The 20,082-nt window shown below is 39.2% G+C and overlaps 2 protein-coding genes and 1 long non-coding RNA gene across 16 annotated transcripts in view; 1 reads left to right on the top strand and 2 right to left on the bottom strand.

The window, feature by feature from the left end:
• Positions 1-1,501: 1,501 nt before the first annotated feature.
• C1h11orf58 (similar to human chromosome 11 open reading frame 58) lies at positions 1,502-12,609 on the bottom strand. Its single transcript, NM_001013898.3, is given in 5 exon segments — positions 1,502-2,503; positions 3,393-3,502; positions 4,618-4,678; positions 6,934-7,017; positions 12,395-12,609. Coding segments are annotated over 5 exon segments (546 nt in total). The 5' UTR covers positions 12,458-12,609; the 3' UTR covers positions 1,502-2,275.
• A 169-nt stretch (positions 12,610-12,778) lies between these two features.
• Sox6 (SRY-box transcription factor 6) overlaps positions 12,779-20,082 on the top strand; it is a 608,765-nt gene continuing 601,461 nt past the window's right edge. For all 13 annotated transcript variants that reach the window (XM_087657920.1, XM_087657862.1, XM_087657680.1 and 10 more), the window contains exon 1: positions 12,779-12,856. The gene's annotated coding sequence lies outside the window, so the exon portion shown is untranslated. The remainder of the gene's footprint in view (positions 12,857-20,082) is intronic.
• LOC147996941 (uncharacterized) overlaps positions 15,439-20,082 on the bottom strand; it is a 51,560-nt gene continuing 46,916 nt past the window's right edge. The window contains exons 2-3 of one of the 2 annotated variants that reach the window (XR_015652401.1): positions 17,338-17,479; positions 15,439-15,876 (exon numbers count right to left, since the gene is read on the bottom strand). This is a non-coding gene — a long non-coding RNA (uncharacterized LOC147996941). The remainder of the gene's footprint in view (positions 15,877-17,337; positions 17,480-20,082) is intronic. The other variant, XR_015652402.1, reaches the window with a different exon arrangement.

Genomic DNA, 20,082 nt, shown 5'->3' with positions numbered 1-20,082 from the left:
GTCAAGGGCAGGACTGACAGCCAGTGCCTCCACCAGGCTTCTCACTGGCCCAATTTCCTGAATTCTTTAAAACCTTGGCACAACATGGCATATCAAGTCTTTTGTTTTCCTTTCATTCACGTAAGATAGGCAAGGTGTTTAATATGGTGTAAGGACTAAAGGCTGCAGGGCTTCCTGGACCAATACCCCAAAACTGAGCCTGAGTCTTGTTGGTATCCAGTGGTTAGACGTGGATTAATTAAAATTGTAAACCTTATACTTAGCCCTACATGTTAAAGTGAATTGAAGGAAATGCTTTAAAATCTCACTGATCTTTCATTCTCCCATGGTCCTGAGGGTGGGCCTAAGGCATCCGCTATCAGACCGTCCCAGGAGGCTGGTTTTTCCAGTGTCCCTTATTATCTTTGAGACGGTCCTGCTGTGCAGCTTCCTCTGACCTTGGCAATCATCTGTCTCCCTAGCACCAGGGTGTCTGGCCAGCACCTTAGGGTTCTGCTCCTAAATGGAGTTTTACCTCCTGGTATGTTTGTGCACCACTTTTGTGCCTGGTGACTGCAGAAGTGAGAAGGACACATTGGATTCCCTGGAACTGGATTTAGTTGTAAGCTGCCATGTAGGTGAACCCAGATCCTCTGGAAGGGCGGCCGGTGCTCTTAATCACTGAGCCATCTCTCTAGCCTCTCATCTGTTCTTAAACAGTTTTCAACTTCTACTTAAATTAGCTCTAATGTACAATCCCAGAGGCTAGATTTCAAAATCATTGTTCAAGCTAAAACCAAACTTCTTCAAGGTACTTTACACACTGTTGATCATCCAGAGAATACTTATATGGGCAGTACCTACTTGTAGAGTTTGAGGAATTAACAATCAAAACAAAAAGGCCCTTTGGGTGAAAATGCAAAACATAGTGTGAAAATCAGAGATCAGCTGCTCTGTGCCCCCATGTTTCAACTTTCAAGAGTAGCTTTGCAAAGTCCAGCTTTGCAAATGTGACCCACGGCATTTGAAAGCAAACACTCTTTGTAGTTATTTAAAAGGGCCTTTTTAAAAATAATACAAAGGTCTGTGCTCTATAAGCAGTCCTCCACTGTGCATTATAACAATAAGGCTTACTTTTAATACAAAGACTAAGTGTTTGGTGGTTATGAGCCACTGGACTTGACGAACATCATCTTATAACTGCTCATCGGTCACTCACTGCTGTCTTCATATGTAACAGATCAGTTCTAACACAGGCTGGATTCTTACCTTTAGGCCCATTAAAATTTTGACAATTATTCAAAGCTCCATCCACTACCCCACAATGTACCCGTTAACTGTGGTACAAGCCAAGGAGAGAACAGATGCATCCGGCCTTACTCTAGCAGCACAGTGACCTGGTGATGTGTCCTTTCAGCCATCCGTCTAGAGAAGATGGTAAGATGAACATGGTTTCCTATTTCTTACTCAGGAAGCCTGTTCCCCATTTACAGACAATGAGGATAAAGGCATCACAATCAAATATGGGAAACTGCTTTCTCTTTATTTAGACCTTAGGAGGAAAAAATGAACTTTGGTCACATAGTACCTTAAAAAAAAAAATCCAGTTTTACATATTTCTAAATATACAGGACTAAATGAGCAGAGAAATAATTTCTTCTGTAAAAACTGGCCAAATTTTATCAAAACTTTACCATACAGTGAAATCAAATTATATAAAGACATTTTGGGATTGCAACCTTGAAATGATGTGACAGGGCACTTCCACACACCAGTGTCCTGTGCTTGCTCTAGTCTGAGAGCAGAGACTCAACAAGCAGGGACTGTCATCAATGGTCTGCAGCATGGCTGCTGGCAGCCAGATCCATGATGGACAGGTCTGCTTTAACAAAGTATAATCAAGGGAACACGTCACAGTATCAAATGAATATCTAAGAGAAAAATAGGAACAAACCAAAAGATGAAGATGAAAGGGCTACCACAGACAAAGCCAGTGTCCCCCATGATGCACCTACAGGGGCAGACAGTGGAGAGAGGGCTGAGGATGCTAATATGAAAGGAAGCTGAGTGCAGTATTTATTTCTCATTTTATACAACTCTGACTCTTTACAAAAATGGTTATAGTCATGCCGGGAGAAATGTGACCCACGGCATTTGAAAGCAAACACTCTTTGTAGTTATTTAAAAGGGCCTTTTTAAAAATTATAATACAAAGGTCTGTGCTCTATAAGCAGTCCTCCACTGTGCATTATAACAATAAGGCTTACTTTTAATACAAAGACTAAGTGTTTGGTGGTTATGAGCCACTGGACTTGACGAACATCATCTTATAACTGCTCTTCGCATCTTTTTTGCTCTTCGGGTCTTCTGTGTCGTCAGGATGCGCAGCAGCGTGGAGCTCTTCTGCAGACTCCTCCTTCTCAGACTCAGAATCGCTGTCCGAGTCATCTGGACTCTCAGCATCAGGAGAGTCGTCCTCATCGTCATCCCCAGCCACATCACCTTCTCCATCATGATCTTCTACCTGAAACATCAACCGAAGGCCTATGAAGGAAAAACGAGCACCACTGGCCAGTACAGAAACGGAACTGGGACTAATCCTAATTTCTGTCTATTTTAAAAATAGCCCATTTAGTTAGGCACAGTGGTGCGTGCCCTAATGCCAGCATTCAGGAAGCAGAGGCAGGTGGATCTCTGAGTTCAAATTCCAGCAGGGGCTACATAGTGAGACCCTATCTTAAAACACCCCACCTCCCAAAGGAAACCCCCCAAACAGTCTACTTAATAGTACTAGGTCAATATTCTATAGACAAATTAAAAATCCCTGGTTGCTGAGGCAAAGACTGAGGACAGCCACTCCACACTTTAAGGAAAGCTTCGCAGGAGCAATCTGTTGTCTCCCTCCTCTAGCTTGAAATTTTCTGCTTTTTTCTTCCTGAAACATCATCTGTTAGTAAATTCACACTGCACCAGTCATTGGCACTTATTACAGACACCAGTCAAGAAACAGCGAAGAAACAAATCTAAGCCAGAATCTTAAACTTCATGAAAGATTTTATTTTTTTTTTCTTAAAATATTTATTTACTTTACATATGTAAGTACACTGTAGCTGTCTTCAGACACACCAGAAGAGGGCATCAGATCTCATTACAGATGGTTGTGAGCCCCCATGTGGTTGCTGGGAATTGAACTCAGGACCCTGGAAAAGCAGTCAGTGCTCTTAACCACTGAGCCATCTCTCCAGCCCGAAAGATTTTATCTTATGAGCGTTTATTCATATCTGTTAAAGGTTTGTCCAGGTTAAGTAGCTGACAAGAAAGCATTCTTCCTCTATTAGGGTTCTCAGCTGCTTTAGCAACCCAAGTATTAAACTGAAAGCCATCATGTCCTGGTCGTGAGCAGTCACACGTACCTCACTGAAGCCGAGCCCGCAGTGCCGCCGGTACCGTCCTGACAGTTTGCTGTCCATGCTCTGCTGGTACTGAGACTCCAGCTCTTCATTAATTTTCTTGTCTTCTTCCCCTGCGTGTCCATTGTACTTTGGTTATGATTCAGTCAAATCAACAAAAACATGTGATTACACAAAAAGACCCACAAAACAGAGGCTATTCTATTCAGGGCTGAGATTTCTAACTGTGATTAACTTCACAATGCGTTCTGTGGACAGTTTCTGTAGTACAGTTGTCACCCATCAAACAACAGACGTATTTATGGTGTCTTAAAAGCCACCCTTGTACAGTAAGTGTCTAATGATCACTCTAAAGGTTTCTCCAAGTGTCCTAACGAGCGCTGATGCACAAGAGCATCTGCTGAGCAGTCTGCTCAGAGCGTCCCGTCTTTGCTTCTCAGTAAACTAAACCCAAGTTATTTCATATGCAACATTTGTATGTTCCCATTTACTCTGCGCTAAGCAGCAGAGGACTAACAGCCCAGTGAGCCCCACTTAAAATGGATGGTCCCCAACAGTCTGGATTCAAGACTGGGCACAGTGCTTTAGTGTATAAACATGAAAGCAATTTTAGGTTCCAATCACAAATTCTTGTGCTTTGGGTTATTTTTCTTCATAGGCGTCTCAATGTCTTTGGCATTTATTATCTAGTGAGCATAGCAAGGGCTGTCGTGGTCTTTTCATGCATTCATGTCACTTCACTTTGCTATAATTCTCAATTTTAAAAGAGGAAGTATTAAATGCCAAAATTCCTTTCCATTTTGCAAAGTTGATGTTCTGCCTTATGGAACAATGCTAATCATTCTGAAATAACTAATGTCAGAAAAATGAGAGATCAAATGATTTCTGAAATATACAAGATAGTCCACATAAAGTTAAATGATTCAGTTAAAATTTTTGTTACATTTAATTTAGATTATGCTGTTAATTAATAACAACCAAGATTTTATTTACTTTCCAACAGACTGAATTAAAATTCAATTCATTTGCAGTTTTTATAAAAAATTGTTACCCATATGTTTTTTTCCTTTTCTGGAGCTGCAAAGCCAGGGCTTTAACCATGCTAGGTGACTGTTTTACCAATAGAATATACTTTCCTTGAAATGCTTTAATTAACAGGACCATGAAGCTTATAAAAGCTCAAAATAATATAGATCTAGCACCTCTGTTTTAATTATGTTTTTCTTACCTGTTCTGAAGTGAGATGTTGATTTGTGATCTCCTATAACAAGACGACCAGTGTGTTCTTTCTGCAAGAAGGTAGAAAACTTGAAATTGCTCATTCAATATAATTACCGGGTGTTCACTATAATGTAGTGGAAACTATGGTAGGCTTCTGGAACATTCTGAAGACTAAGGCATAAATGAAGATCTGTCTTTATGGAATTACATAGTACCAAGAGGAAAGATTAGAAAGAGATTCACAAATGTAAACAGTGAATTATATGTATTATATTATACTACAGAAGGTAGTGCCATCAAAATAAAACAGAATACGGTGACAGAAAACTCAAAAGGGGCAGAGATCAGGTTCCAATATTTTGAGACAAGATCTCACTATGTAGACCAGGTTGGCCTTGAACTCATAAAAGATCTACCCACATCTTCCCCTTAAGTGGTAGGATTAAAGGCAAGTACCAACATGCCTATCCCAGGCTGCAATTTTAAATGATACATAATGAGAAAATTAAGCCAGCCCAAGCATTTTCTTTCCTGCTGAATGTGTTGTCATTTCATAATGGCCCCATTCCCCCATCTCAACACTGGTTTCTCTGTGTAGGTCTGATTGTCCTGGAACTTATCCTGTAAACCAGGCTGGCCTGTAACTTAAGAGATCTGCTGGGCTCTGCCTCCTGAGTGATGGGATTAAAGGCATGTGCTATCATCATCTACTGAATTTCTTAAAACCTTTTCTACCATCTCTTTCTGATGCCCAAGAATAGCTTAGCAAGCAAGCAAGCAAGCAAGCAAACAAACAAACAAAAAACAAAACAAAATAAAAGATTCCCCAAACCCCCCAAAATTTATGTGGATTGAAAACAAAATAGACTTATCACATACCAAGTAATAGAAAATGAAAATGAGCATTACTATTTACAATTTACAATTAACTAGCTAGTTCTTCATTAGATTACAATAAATCCTAAATTTCAACCTCTCAAAAACAGACCATAAAACAATGTAATACAAAACATAAAAATACTTTGATTCAAAGAAACTACATAATTAGTTTCATTATGTTAGTTCAGTCCACTCTTTATAGCTCCCATTTAATTTCCTAAAGAAAGGATCCATGAAAAGAGGGAAAGATTAAATCTAATTCCAAAGCAACATTAAAAAGCACCTGTGGAGACACATGTACGTCTTCCTGTTTCTCCCACCTAAGGACAAATATACACTCCACTTCCAGTCCTTTAGGCAAAGATTTATATGATGGTAGAAAGCCCATAACTGGTCACCAAATTTTATAGCTTCTGTTAGGATGTTTTTAGTACTGTCAGAATTTTCATCTTAGTACTTGATCATGTTTTCTAAATTATTACTTTATATACCTTTGACAAATCTTTTATTTGTAGATGCCAAGTGAAAGTTACATATTATGAAAACTGCAAATCATCAGGAAGCAAGGATCATTGATTCACTACAGAAATGCTTCCTGACAGCTCTGTGAGGGCCTGCCTTTCTCAGTCCCTTTCCATTCAGAACTCTCTGCTGGGAGCTGGGAGCTTGCACATCTACTATGCCTGGAAGCTTTCTTGTGCAGCACAGTCAAGAGATAACTGGCCACCATTGTATGCTCCCTCACACTAATGATTCTGTATTAGTTCCAATTTCTTCCAATGCACAACAGTCACGTCACCACGGGTGATACCCAGGGCACAGAGCAGTGCGGGCATGGATTAGCTAACCAGTAACTGCTGGTGAAATGCACCAGGGCTTCCAGTGTACAACAAAAAACAAAGAGCGGGGTTTATCTTGGGGTGCTGAAAAGGAGAAAATGATCTTCCCAATGCTTCCAAATGTTGTTTGTAAAACAAAACTGCTAGGAAAAGAAAGGCTTTCAAAGAGTGCTTTCTTAGCACTATACCTACACATTTCATTAAACTCAGTGTTACAAGATTCATGTAACATTCCTAAAGTTAGGACTCTGATAAGGAATAGTCCCCAGGCTGCCACTTTAAGGGCTATGAAATACAGACTTCTGACCTTGGGCAGCAGCTATAACTGAGTAGAAATGCCTTCCATTAAAACCCTCAGGCAGTAAGCAATCAGCTGAGTTTATACAAATCCAATTTTTTTCACCATACTGCCAAAGGTGCAGAAAAGACCAGACTGGTTCAAAAATAGTATAAACTGAAAGTGTTTGTTAGGCTAGGTGTATTTCCCAAAGGCAAAAATAAATCAAGCAGAAGAAAAGTGGAACTGGACACGCTCCAACCTCCTCACTTAACCCACATAAACACAGCATTGTTTTTAAAAGATAAAAACAAATATACAAGCTTACCTTTCCTGCACCCATAAGTCTCAAGAACTTCTGTTTTCTTTCTTCATTGCCCAAGTCTGCTGCCTCCCAATTGCTAGATCCAAGCTGCAAGACATTAGTTATCTTGGTTTTTGTTTCTGCATTTACAAATACTAAAATATTTACAGTCAATTTGTAACTCCAAGTTTTCTTCTGCCAGTTTTAACTAACTGGGACTTATGGTTCTTAGAAGTTAATGAATGTATCAATCACATCTGAGTTCTGCTAGGCTCCCTTTCCTCATCTCATAGCAGAATTCTTAATTGTGTTACAGCCACAGCTCTGTCTATAAAGCCTGATAATGCCAGCATTACATAGAGTGCTCATATATTACTATGCACAGTCCTGTGGGTTCCCAGCTCCAGGATGCAAATCTGCGACACCTACGCAGCAACAGAAGGCCGCCAGGACTGCTAAACAAAGCTGTAAAAATTCTGGGCTCGGGCCGGCGATGGCTCAATGGGAGAAAGTGCTTGTTGCCAGCCTGACAACCTAAGTTTGACCTCTGGGATTCCTAAGGTGGAAAGAACTCACTTCCAAGTAGTGTACCATGGAATTATGCTGAGTATGCATGTGCACACGCACACATAATACATCACTCAAAAATACACTTTGCTGAAATTCTAAGGAATATCATGCCATCATAATCTTTCAGGCTTTTTTGTTTGTTTGAGAAATTCTGATTATTTATTAGACCCAAAATGTTGTTTTATTGTTTTTTAGAGATCTTCCGAAGAATAGAAAAAGTTTACCGAAAAAAAAAAAAAAGACTAAAATTCATTGTATCTTTCAAGTCACTGAACCCGTTTGTCAATCTAAGTACTATAGAATCCTAATAACTATATTTTCCTCTACATTTTAACCTTTTTTTTGGGGGGGGGGTTCTTTTTTTTTTTTTTTTTCGGAGCTGGGGACCAAACCCAGGGCCTTGCGCTTCCTAGGCAAGCGCTCTACCACTGAGCTAAATCCCCAACCCCTTTCCTCTACATTTTGAATCTACCAACCACTTCCAGTCATACTAAGAATGATTAAAAGGAAACAGAAAAGAGAAAAGCTTGTTGGACTTTATTGTGTCAAATACTTTACTATCAAAATGTCCAGTCATCTGCTGTGCAAAATTTTTAATTTTTTTACCCAAAAGAAGAAAACTGACAAAAGGCATTTTAGAACTAAGAATTTAAAAAAAGAGGGCCAGAGAGTTGTCTCAGTGGTTAAGAGCAATACTCTTTCTGAGAACCTGGTTTTGATTCCCAGCACTGACATTGCAGTTTACAACTGCCTGTAACTCTTGTTCTATTAAATCCATGCCCTCTTCTGGCCTCCATGGGTATGAGGCATACAATTGGTGCACAGACATATTTGCAAGCAATATGCTTATACACACAAAAATTAATAATAAAAAAGCAAAAAAAGTAATATAAAATTATAGGCTAAAAATAAGAACAAAGTTATGTGCAAATAAACTCAGGCTGATCCTTTGTATGATAAACAACCAGATGAGTTTTCCAACCCACCAATCAATGTGAGACAAAGCAGGAATAAAGAAGATGGTACCCTCATCCAGTAAGCCACTCAACGGGAAATGCTCCGTTTTTGCAGAAAGAGTTTCATTTTGCAAGAAGACCTGGGACCATCTCATTTTTCTAAAAGGATGCTTGACTTTTACTTCATCTTTTATTATATGTGTACAACATTTACTTGATTTGTAAGGGGCAAAGGCTGAAGACAGGTGTGCATACAAAGGTGACTAAAAGAAAAAGATGATAAAGAAATGAAGACATTCATTGGGTTGATCATTCTAACTAAAATACAATAAAAAATAAAAATGTTTTACAATTATGGAGCAAAGTGAAAAACCTTCAACACAAAATGGTAAATCCTCAGTTTTCAAAGAATCCAAGTATTACATTTTGACTATGAAAATACAAGAAATAGACGTGACGAGAAAGCTAAAACCTATTAGAAACAGATAAGCAATCTTTACCCATTCGTTCTAGTTGATACATGACACCAACAAGCAATCAGCTATAGCCACAGGATACCAACTCTTTGGGTTTATAGACTGCTAAAAACCAGAACTTATAGAGTAGAAGTTTAGATTCATTATTGTTAAATTTAGATTAAAATTCCTAGTAGTCATTGATAAGTCCCCTTTTATTTCTCTGAAAATCACGACTGAACTATAAAGGACTTTAGGAACAGGGAGGACAACTGTGGGCCCGAGAGTTGCAGCGCTTGTACCACACCACTTCTCCTACATTACGTCTGCTGAGGAGATTACATGTTCTCATGGTTTTGGCTGCCTAAGTTACAAATCTCTATTCCTTCCCATGACGCAGGTCTTTTTATAGGTCAATTAGTCTTAACTGTTTCTAGCTCATTATAATAAAGTACCACTACTACCAAATCTTACTCTCACTAAACCACTTGCTCTGTGAGCCAAGATTGACATTCCACTGAGTTTTGATTCCTTCCTTACTAAGACTTTTCAGGACTAGTGTGGTGGCCCAAACCTATCTATAATCAATGAGATGAAGGCAGCAGGGTCCTGAGTCTTGGGGCTACACAGAAAATTTAATACTAGCTCCAGGTACACAGTGGCCTTGAATTGAAATCCTAATGGCTGTGTAGCTCAGTAGTAGAGAATTTGCTTAGCATGTTCCACCACCAACGAAAGAAACCATCTCAACAATGCATGAAGAGTCGCATGCAGGCTAAAAACCTAATATGAAAACCTGAAGAGCTCTGACTCCAAAGTTATTTTGAATGTGAGCATGGCAAACTATTCACCTGACCTTACAAGGTAGTTCAGTCAGTGGTAGGTGTACTCCAAAAGTTACCTTCAGGCACATTTGTGTATGCATGAAATAGGTCATTCTCTTACCTATACTCAGACCTAATCCTCAAGATAGCTCATTATAAATATGCAAATATTCCCAAATCCAACAAATTCTGAAACCTGAAACACTTCTGGTTCTCAGCCGAGGGGGTACTCAACATGCAGCCTTCTTTAACTTACAAATAAACCCCCACTCCCATTCCCTCTAGAGCAGTGGTTTTCAACTTGTGAGACTCCTTTGGGGGTGGCATATCAGATGTTTACAGTATGGTTCATAATGGCAGAAAATTATGAAGTAGCAACAAAAAAGCTTATGTCTGGGGACCGCCACAGAATTAAAGGGTTGCAGCATTAGGAAGGTTGAGAACCACTGCTCTAGAGCCACTCACAGTCCAACAAGCAAACCAAGGGGCTGGTAATAAAGGGGCACTAAGGCTCAGGAACTGCATGAGCTGCTCCCACGCTCTGGCCACAACTTCTGGTTCTTTCACACACACCGACTGCATGGGGCCAAATTAGCCAACAAGAACATACCAGCAAACATCTTGACAATGTTTTTACCTAAGTAACTCCATCCTTTACAATCTCTAATCTTATTTATTTCAATGCATTGTTGTTTTTGGTTCTTCCTTTCCAAGAACAGCAAGCACCTTTCCAAAATACTACACTCTGAAACACAGAGCCCATTTGTGATTCTCCCATTCTGACAGAACAGCTTTATTACCCACGTCACCCAAACCAATGAATCCTCAAGAGCCTCTTTTCACTATTCCTCACCATAAGCTGCAGTCAGGTTTGCTCCTCATATACACATCCCACTGATCATATATTTGAGATTATTTCTGTCACCCTTTCCTAGCAGTTCGTTCTGAGGTATGTTATCTATTTCTAGTATCTTCTGGTTTTGTTGCCCTCAATTAGGTATCAAGTCACTGAGCAAAAAACAAACAAACAAACAAACAAAAAAAACCCCCAAAACCCCACCAAAACAAACAAACAAAAACCCAAGAAACAAAAAGTCTTGCAGTAGATACTAACACATTACTGATAGTTGATTTCCTAAAATTACCAAATGTATCTAGAAATACAGATGAGCTAAACAAACAAAAATATCAAGCAAGTCATCATCCAATTAGCAGTAAAAATAAAAAGCATATACATTGAAAACTGAGTTAAGAAAACTACCGAGGGATGTTACTGCATAATACCGTGTAACATTAACATCGCAACCCTTTTTATGACAGTATAGGCAAAGACTCAGGTCCCAATCTTGAAAGGCAATGATATCACCTTTAAAGACAAGTTACAGGATTTGAAGTACATCAAAGTTCACCTGGCTCAAAAGTTGTTTTATTTCTGAGTCTATCAAGGCAAGTATGTAGCAATCAATTCACAGTTGATATTAGGAGGAAAACAATGTGACAGCTCTTATAGATCGATTTTAAAGGTGAGGTCACTGAAAACCTTAGACAAGTTCCTAACAATGCAGAACGGCTGTATTAACTATGTGTGATCTAAATTCCAGTAGCAGAGAAGACAAGGGACATGAATTAACCTCACTGACTACCCTTCCTTCCCTCTTTTTTCAACTGACGACTAATTTTCCTTACAGGACTAAAATTTATTTAAATGCTCTTACTATTCTGGTCCTCACCCCATCTTCCAACCAAAGGAGAGCTGTTCTTAGTATTCTCTCATGAACTACAAACTAGTTCAGGGGACCTTTCATTGTAATCGCACTAAGATTTACAATTCTCAAGCTGACAGTGTATTAAAGATCGAAGCCAGTTTTCAGCTGTCTCAAAGATGACTTCCTCATGTTCCCTTCCCACTGATTTCCCCATCAATGTTTCCAAAGGATTTCATTATAGAAGAACCTAATTTTACAAGTACAAGTTACCTGCAGTTTCCATGACATTATGCTAGAACTAAGGCAAATATAACAAGCATCCTCTTTATGAATCTTTCAATTCCGGTATCTGGCATTGCAGTCAGTATTTTACAGGTTATTAGGGGCACTTTATTATTTAAAATAATAAGTCGAAGGCCTGAGAGATCAGGAAACAGGAATTTGACATCAAAATGAGCTTATGGGTCTCACTCCCTGTGACCTCGACATTATTCTATTACCAAACTATCTACCACAATCTTCGGCTTAATACTGGTCTGTTTATTATGAACGGTATATAGTAACGGGCAGCAATTACCAGTACACAGAAAAAATGATTCGGGCTGAAAAGCTTGTCCAAATGTGATTGAACATTTCGCCATTGTCAGAGATGCGTTTTAAACCTAAATCAGGAGTATGACATATCTATCCTGAAATGACTAAGAAATGAGCTTCACCGGACCCCAAAAACGCAAAGACATCTGGATTAAGCTCTTTTTCCTTTTGATCCCTTCTCAGGATTTCCTTCCTCAATTCCCCTTGCTACGCAGGTCACTGGATCTCAGCTCAGGGCATCTTCTAACCTTCATATTCTAATAAGAAAAGGAAGACATCCCTTGTTGCGCCCCCTTCCTTCGGGCGCTTTTTCCTCCATCCACCCTTCCCGGCCTACCCCAGCCTTCAGTAGGCCTCAACCCTCATCCATTGTTATTTACATCGTCGTCGGGAGAGGCTGAACGTTTCACCCCGTGCGGGTGAGACTCCCGGGCAGCACTCATCGTAGCTGGGATACCGATGGGTATAGGCCAAACAGACTCGCAGTTCTCCTCAAACGCGACACCAGCAGCCCTCACCCAGCCGCCGGACCAAGCAGCGCCACTCCAGAACGCAGAGCCCCTCCGGGCCTTCTCCGCCACAGTCGTCACTGCTGCGGCCGCTCGCTACCCTGGAGCACACTGGGAGTTGTAGTTTTTTGGATTCACTCTTTACTGGCCTGACTAAGCCATCTTCAGCGATTTAAACTACAATTCCCAGGAGGCCGAGCGAAGCATCTCGCGCGGCGTGGCGGGAGTGCCCTCGGAGGCTACGCTTTCTTCGGCGTGTAGAGGGAGCTTTCCCGCGGATGGGTATGATGGTGATCGTTGGTGGAGAACTTCGTTGCCACAGAAAGGCCTAGAGTGGGTTTTTGCCTTTTTTTGTGTGAGGTTCTGCCGTGTTAGCAAACACATACATCATAGTTAAACACATAGATTTAAATGTAATGTTCGGGGCTTTTTGAATACGAGTTCTCGACCTAAGACCTTTTAAAAAATGGCTTCTTTCCCCACCCTAATGTGTAGTCTCTATTACTAGCATGGGATATCTAGGCAATTCTGATTAATTAAAAAAAAATTTTTTTTTTGAGTACTCACTGAAGTGAGTTCAGTATGATGCTGAAGGCTTGTTAATTGGTTGTCTTTTAAAAAAAGGTTCACCCTCAGGAATTGGCAATTGGCTGTTTTCCTCGGGGCCTGGTGTATTCTAGGTAGGAGTGACCAAACCCTCTGACCCCTTTCTTAAGGTAGATATTATTTGAAACTTCATCGACTGAAGTCTGTCTGCCAGAAAATCCTCTATCTTTTATTTTTCTTGTGTATGTGTGGGGTGAGTTTCCTATAAAATAAACCCCTTTAAAGTTACAATACAGTAACATCCACAGCTTTTTCCAACTGTCTCCTCAGTCTACTTCCAACCACCCTTAGGGTAGATACTTCGCTGCCCTTCCCATTTGCAGTCTTGTTTCTATTTCCTATTTCCCCATTTTCCTGCCCCTTTCCTAGCCCCAACAATGGCTAAGCTTCCCGCAGGGTCTTGTAGTTCAGTGCTCAGATATTGAAGATAAACTTGTATACATTAGGGCGTCTGAATTTTTCATTCACAGTTAAACCTAACGTTCTGTCAGGATGAGTTTCCCTTACTTATTCTGAAGTTTTCCAACCTCACTTAAAAAAATATTTTTAAGTATAAACAAATAGTATGACAGTGCATGTCTAGTGTAAATCTCCATACTGTTCTGTACTCAACAGTTAATCTAGTTGAACTGCTTGTATAAATTTCAGATGATGATGGGCTGTTCATAGAATTGTGCCCAAAGTGAGGCCGGGCTATGCCTAGTATATGGGAATTGGTGAAGAAAGATCAGAAGTTTAAGATCATCCTCTCCTTTATAATGTGTTGTAGGTCAGCCTAGGCTACAATGAGACCTCAAAAAATCTAAATAAAAACAGCACCCCACCCCACCCCAACCAAACATCAAAGCTTAGAATTGTGCACACTGAGAAGACATTCTCTTAATTTATGCAGTCATAGATCCAATTCTATTCCTTTATTTCGAAGCAGAGAATAGCTTTTAAATACATTATAGAAAAAAAACAAAAAAATACATTATAGAAAAATACAATTGGAGCTGCATTAGTAAGCCCAACCAAGCAAAACACAGATTAATGTTATTTCTGCATTAAACCACAATAAAGGAACAAACCTATGAGAAAAATATTTTTAGAAGTGGTTGTTTAGTCACTAGAATTAAAATATTCTACCTACTAACTCCATGAACCTACTTAGTTTTTATAAATGCGATTACAATGGAATTCCACCTAAGTAACAAAGTAGGATGATTATAGTTCACTTCAAATAGATTTGAAAAATTGTATTAAACACAATTTAGAGCTCTTAGCCATGATACTGACAAAATAAGCTAAAGATAGTTAAGCGATTCTAAGATAAAGAGGATAATCATTAAAGTTAGTAGCTACTAAGCAATTTTAACTTTAGTAAAAGATAAAAGTCCAGAAAAATTTAATGGATTAATAATGTGCTATTTATTTGCCAGATTTGTGCCACATCTGGATGACCATTTCTTTAAGTTATCTTAAAACATCATTGAGCAAATCAAACCTCAGTATAACGTAGACTGTATCATTTGAACAAACTTGACTTAGTTCATGTTCAGACAGATGTTAAGATGAAACGGTATGGTAGTAGCAGTATATGACACAGACTTAGTAGTATTCTTCCTTGTTAACAAGAAGATACTTAGTCATCAACAGAGCTATTAAATACCTTCTCTGGTACCGAGACCATTCCAACTGCACTTTTTGTTTCTGTGTTTTCTAGCTCAATGCCATAGAGTGGTTAGTGAATATCTTAAGTTTGTACTATCTCAGATATTCTCTGCTAATCCTTAAATTTTACCAAACACTTTCAGTAGGTACATAAGGGACATATTTTCTGCATTCAAGGAATTTACATTTTGATTTTTTTAAAGTCATACTTATTTTATGTATGTGAGTACACCGTTGCTGTCTTCAGACACACCAGAAGAGAACATGGGATTGCATTACAGATGGTTGTAAGCCACCATGTGGTTGCTGGGAATTGAATTTAGGACCTCTGGAAGAGCAATCAGTATTCTTAACCTCTGAGCCATCTCTCCAGCCTAGGAGTTTACATTTTAATTGTAACAATTTAAGTTGTTTACTGATTAACCATATACATCAAGACCATTTGGCAAAGATAGAGATGAGCAAAGGTGATTACTGAATTACAGTCGGTGGAGTGCCTAATGTCTAGGGACTTAACCTCTAAGGATTATTTTATTCTAGTATTCATTTCCATTGTTAAATACCTCACTCTTCAGATACATTTTTTAAATAGTGAAAACATTCAAAAATTCTTTCTCCTATCTTTTAATTTTTTTCTGATTTTTGGGAACAAGGTCTCACTAGCCCAACTTGGCCTGGAATTCTATGTAGTGCACTGTGTCGCTGAGCTCATGGTTTTTCTCTCAGCCCCTCAAGTACTGGGATTACAGATGTGTGTAGTCTAACCAGGCTTTTACCTACACCAGAATTTCTTACCCTTATCTAACTTTAACTTAGTACATCTTCACCAACTTGCCCCCACTCCGTTTTCTTAGCCTCTGGTAAACACTCTCCACTACCATGAGGCCAACTTTTAAATAATCCATGTGTGAATGAATGAATCACTCAGGACTTGACTTTCTGTTTCTCATTTATTCCACTTGGTGCTCTCCAGTTCCGTGCATAGTGGTACACATGACAGGATTCCGTTCCTTTGTGTATATATACGATGTCATCTGTTCATCATTGATTGATGCTTAGCTTGCTTCCATTTGTTGGCTATTATAGAAATAATGCTGCGATAAAAATGGGAGCACAGATGTCTCTTCAACACAGTGCTTTCATTTCCTTTGTATACATACCAGTTGGATAATTGCTACACACCATATGATAGTTCTATTTTTAATTTTCTAAGAAACCTTCATGCTGTTTGCTATAATGGCTGTACCAATATTCATCCATTAGTAGTGTGTGAGCTTCATCTTTCCTCAGCATCCTCCATAGCAATGTATACATTTGATACTAGCTTTTTTCTGGGTTGAGGCAATCCTCTCCGTGATTTTTGTTTGTTCTTCTCTAATGGTTAGTGTTGGTGAGCATTTTCTCATCTCTCTGTTGGCTGTGTGTCTTCTTTTGAGAAATGTTTATAAGCTCTGCTAGAGTTTGACACCCTCTGACACACCCTAAAGGCCAAGTTCAATTTAAAATTAGTAATTTATATGTTTTAAGATATGGTCTAGAGCTCAGGTAGGCCTCAAATGTCTCCTCCTCTTGTTTTAGGCTTATTAACTTTGGGATTACAGGTGTGTACCACCATGCCTGAGTCAAGTTCAATTTTAAATTGAAACTCAGAAAAATATTCCATCTATTTCACCATCCCCCCCACTCCTCTCCCAGTTACAGATGGCCATTGTGCCTCTGAATTTTTATCATCATCATCATCATCATCATCATCATCATCATCATCACCATCATCACCATCATCACCATCATCATCATCATCATCATCTATGTGTGGGGCTATGTGTGGGGCTATGTGGGGGTATGCGCATGTCAGTACAATTGCTGGAAGAGGCTAGTGGTGTGGGGTTTCCTCTAGAACTGGAGTTACAGTTGGTTATAAGCTGCCTGATGCAGGTGTTAGGAATTAAACTTGCATCCTTGCAATAGTAGTATGTACTCTTAGCAGCTGAGCCTTCTCCCTGCCTCATCTGATTTCTAGTACTGTACAGCTAGTGAGGCAGGGGTCATAATGTGTTTTTTTTTCTTTTTAGTTTTCAAAAATCAACACACATGCTCGACACAGTGGCATATACCTTTCATCTTAACACCTGGAAGGCAGAGGCAGGTGAATTTCTGTAAGTTTAAGGCAAGCCTGGTCTACATAATTCCAGGACAGTCCAAACTACCCAAACGAGCTATATAGTGAGACCCTGTCTCAAAACAAAACAAAACAAAACCAGCAAACACACTGCACAAGTCCCACATATACTACAAGTTTCACTGTGGCACTTTTGCACACTGGTTTTCACTGATATTCCCACACCCCCATTCTTGCTCTCCACCCACTCCAGCTGGTCCCCTTCCTTTCCCTAGTAGATGTCGTCTGCATTTAAAACAAGTTTTAAACATCTAATTTACTTGTTCATTGTGTATTTCTGTGTGTCTGTCTGTCTGGGTTTATGTATGTGAGTTCAGGTCCCGGAGGCTAGAGGTGGTTGAGCCATCTGGAGGGTGGAGTGGGGAGGGTAACCAACCTGGGTCCTCTGCTAAGAAGTACGTCCTCTTAATGCTGAGCCAGGTCTTCAGTCCCGCTCTTCTTTTCTTCTATCATAGATATTCTCTTGCCTTCTTTAGTAAAAATTTTCCTACCTCTCAAGATCTCTTCTCTCATGAGATCTGAAAAAAAAAAAAGAAACAGTACTGTGTTGTTTGTTCATGGGTTATGTGGATGAACAAATACTTTAAAAATTATTTTCTCTTGTCACAAATAAAACGTGCTTTGGTTTTTTTGGTTTTGTTTTTTTGACACAGGGTTTCTCTGTGTAGCCCTGACTGTCCTGGAATTCACTCTGTACACCAGGCTGGCCTCGAACCAGGCTGGTCAGAAGGGAGGGACTGAAGAGCTGCCTCTGCCTCCCAAGTGACAGAATTAAAAACATATGCTTTAAAAATAAGTTAAAATATTTTAAAAAATAAAAATAAAAAGCATGATCTAGGTGTGGTGGTACATGCCTTTAGTCCCATCACTCAGGAGGACTGTGAATTGGAGACCAGTCTGGGCCCACTATCAAAATAAATCAATAAATCAAGAAATGTATTTATAATTTCAATCTTTCAGACTTTGTATTTTGCACACAAGTAATTTCTTGTAAGCTAGGCTAACACAGCACATATTGGTTGACATTCTTTCTGAAATTTAAGAGCATGTTTTGAATGATTTTTATTTCAGCATTTCTGAGGAGAAAAGACCAAAAACATTTAGTTGTAATAACTTTCAATTTTGAAATGAAGCATGTTAAACTGACATCCTAAATCTCCAAGCATAGAATTAGAATTTCTTAGTTTTTAGAAAACACACACTTCATATGGGCTCTTAGAAATTGCCCCTGAATCTTTAATGGTGCATGAATTCCCTTTTTGTTGTTGCTCTTAAATTGTTGTTTTGTTTTGTTTGTTTGAAAGACTGGCATGAGGTTATTGGGGGTTGAGGGTAGGAAGAACTCAATACTACAAAGGAAATACAGTGGGAATGTCAGTGCGGGGCTCTCGAGCAGCCCTCTCTGGGCTGTTAACATTTAAAAAGCCCTTTCAGGGACTAAGGAAATAAAGGCTACAACTGTCTGGAGCTTGAAATGGCTTTTATACTTTTGAACCTGTTATAAAAGCCTTTCTTAGAACTCTGTTTCATCCTCCCTCCACCCCAAACAAAATAGTTGGAAGGAGGTGGGGGAAGAAAATTAAACTGAAAAAGACCAGACATAAAGGATGCTGCTCATAGCTTATTTTAAATTTCTGAATTACTATAAATGGGGGGAAATAGAACAAAAGAGGGAGCATGGCCATATTTGACAGTAAGGGAAAAAGAGAAAGGATTATGTCCTTGGCAGACGCTGTCAGAGGCTAGTGGCACCAACAGGTGCCCGAATTTCCTACAGGAACCAGGCTTCTCGGTTCTGCTGCTCCTAACTTGTTTGTAAACAAGCTGCAAAACCAGACTGTATGTTGACACTCCTTCCTGATGCCCCATTTAAACAGTGCCCTGTGCCTTTCGACAGCATGGTTTTAGAAGTTGATTAAAGGGCATGAACTTCTGGTTCTTGTAAAGTTCTTTTCAGACTATAGGACTTTTCTTCTTTGTTTTATGATTTATTCGTTATTTTTAAATTCGTACTTATTATTTTTGGAATATTGATGGTTTGCCTGTGTACCACATTCGTGAGTTAGATAGTTGTGAGTCACCATGTGTATGCTGAGAACTGAACCTAGGTCCTCTGGTGGCAGAGACAAACTTCAGTGGTAGGTCCTTGACTAGAATAATATTAAGTCCTGGGTTCAGTACCTGAAACCCAAACAAGCAAAGGAAGACAATGCAGGCCAGGTGGCAGCAGAGCTCACCTTTAACCCAGCACTGGCGGAAGAGGCAGGCAAATCTCTGAGTTCTAGTCTACGCTGGTCTGGTCTACAGAGTGAGTTTTTTTTGTTCTCTTCTTTTTCCCCCTTTCTCTTTTCTAGCCCTGTAAACCATCAAGATTTCAGAGAAAACCCAAGTCTATCTATGAACTCTAACAGTACTTAAATTATAAGCTTTAAAAAAATCCTGCAGTATAATGTAAGTGCTAAATTTTTAGTTTAGTTTAGTTTTTTAAATCTATTAATGTGCCCTTGACTAAATGGCTTAACTTTTTACAGAACTAAATTAAGTTCATTCTAAGGTTTTCTGTTTCTGAACTCTGTGATTCTTTTAACTAAATAAGTAAGAAAATAATTTTAACAAACTCGTTGAGAAACAACTTTCACAGTGGCTAGGGCCTGTAATTCTAACCCTTTGGACACTAAGGCAGGAAGCTCACCTCATCCTGGCATAAGAGTTTGAGGCCAGCCCCATACACACAGCAATACCTTGTCTTGGAAGAAACTCCAAGATCCCAAACTCAAATAACAATTAAAAAATAAATTCCAGGAATAGTAAGAGTCTTAACCAAATCCAAGAATTCATGAAAAAGACATGCAGAAACCTACTGCTATGTAAGCTAACTAAAAACATAATTTAAATTTTTCTAAATTTCAAATTATATTGAATTAGCAATATAAAACATATTTCTGAAGCAGTAGCATACTACAGAGAAGAGCATAAGTCACAGATGCTCCTTTGTCACCAATGAACATATCCATATTACTGCTCCTGGTCAAAGAGTAAAGTATTTCCAGTGCCCTGAAGCCTTCTCTCTGGGTTATTACCGTCTGTGAAGATCATAAATTCACTTTCTCATTATTTAAAT

This window comes from Rattus norvegicus, chromosome 1, assembly GCF_021556685.1.
Source record: "Rattus norvegicus strain SHRSP/BbbUtx chromosome 1, alternate assembly SHRSP_T2T, whole genome shotgun sequence".
Classification (NCBI taxonomy): Eukaryota; Metazoa; Chordata; class Mammalia; order Rodentia; family Muridae; genus Rattus; species Rattus norvegicus.
The sequence above is the reverse complement of the archived record's forward strand: the minus strand, read 5'-3'. Positions and strand labels throughout refer to the sequence as shown.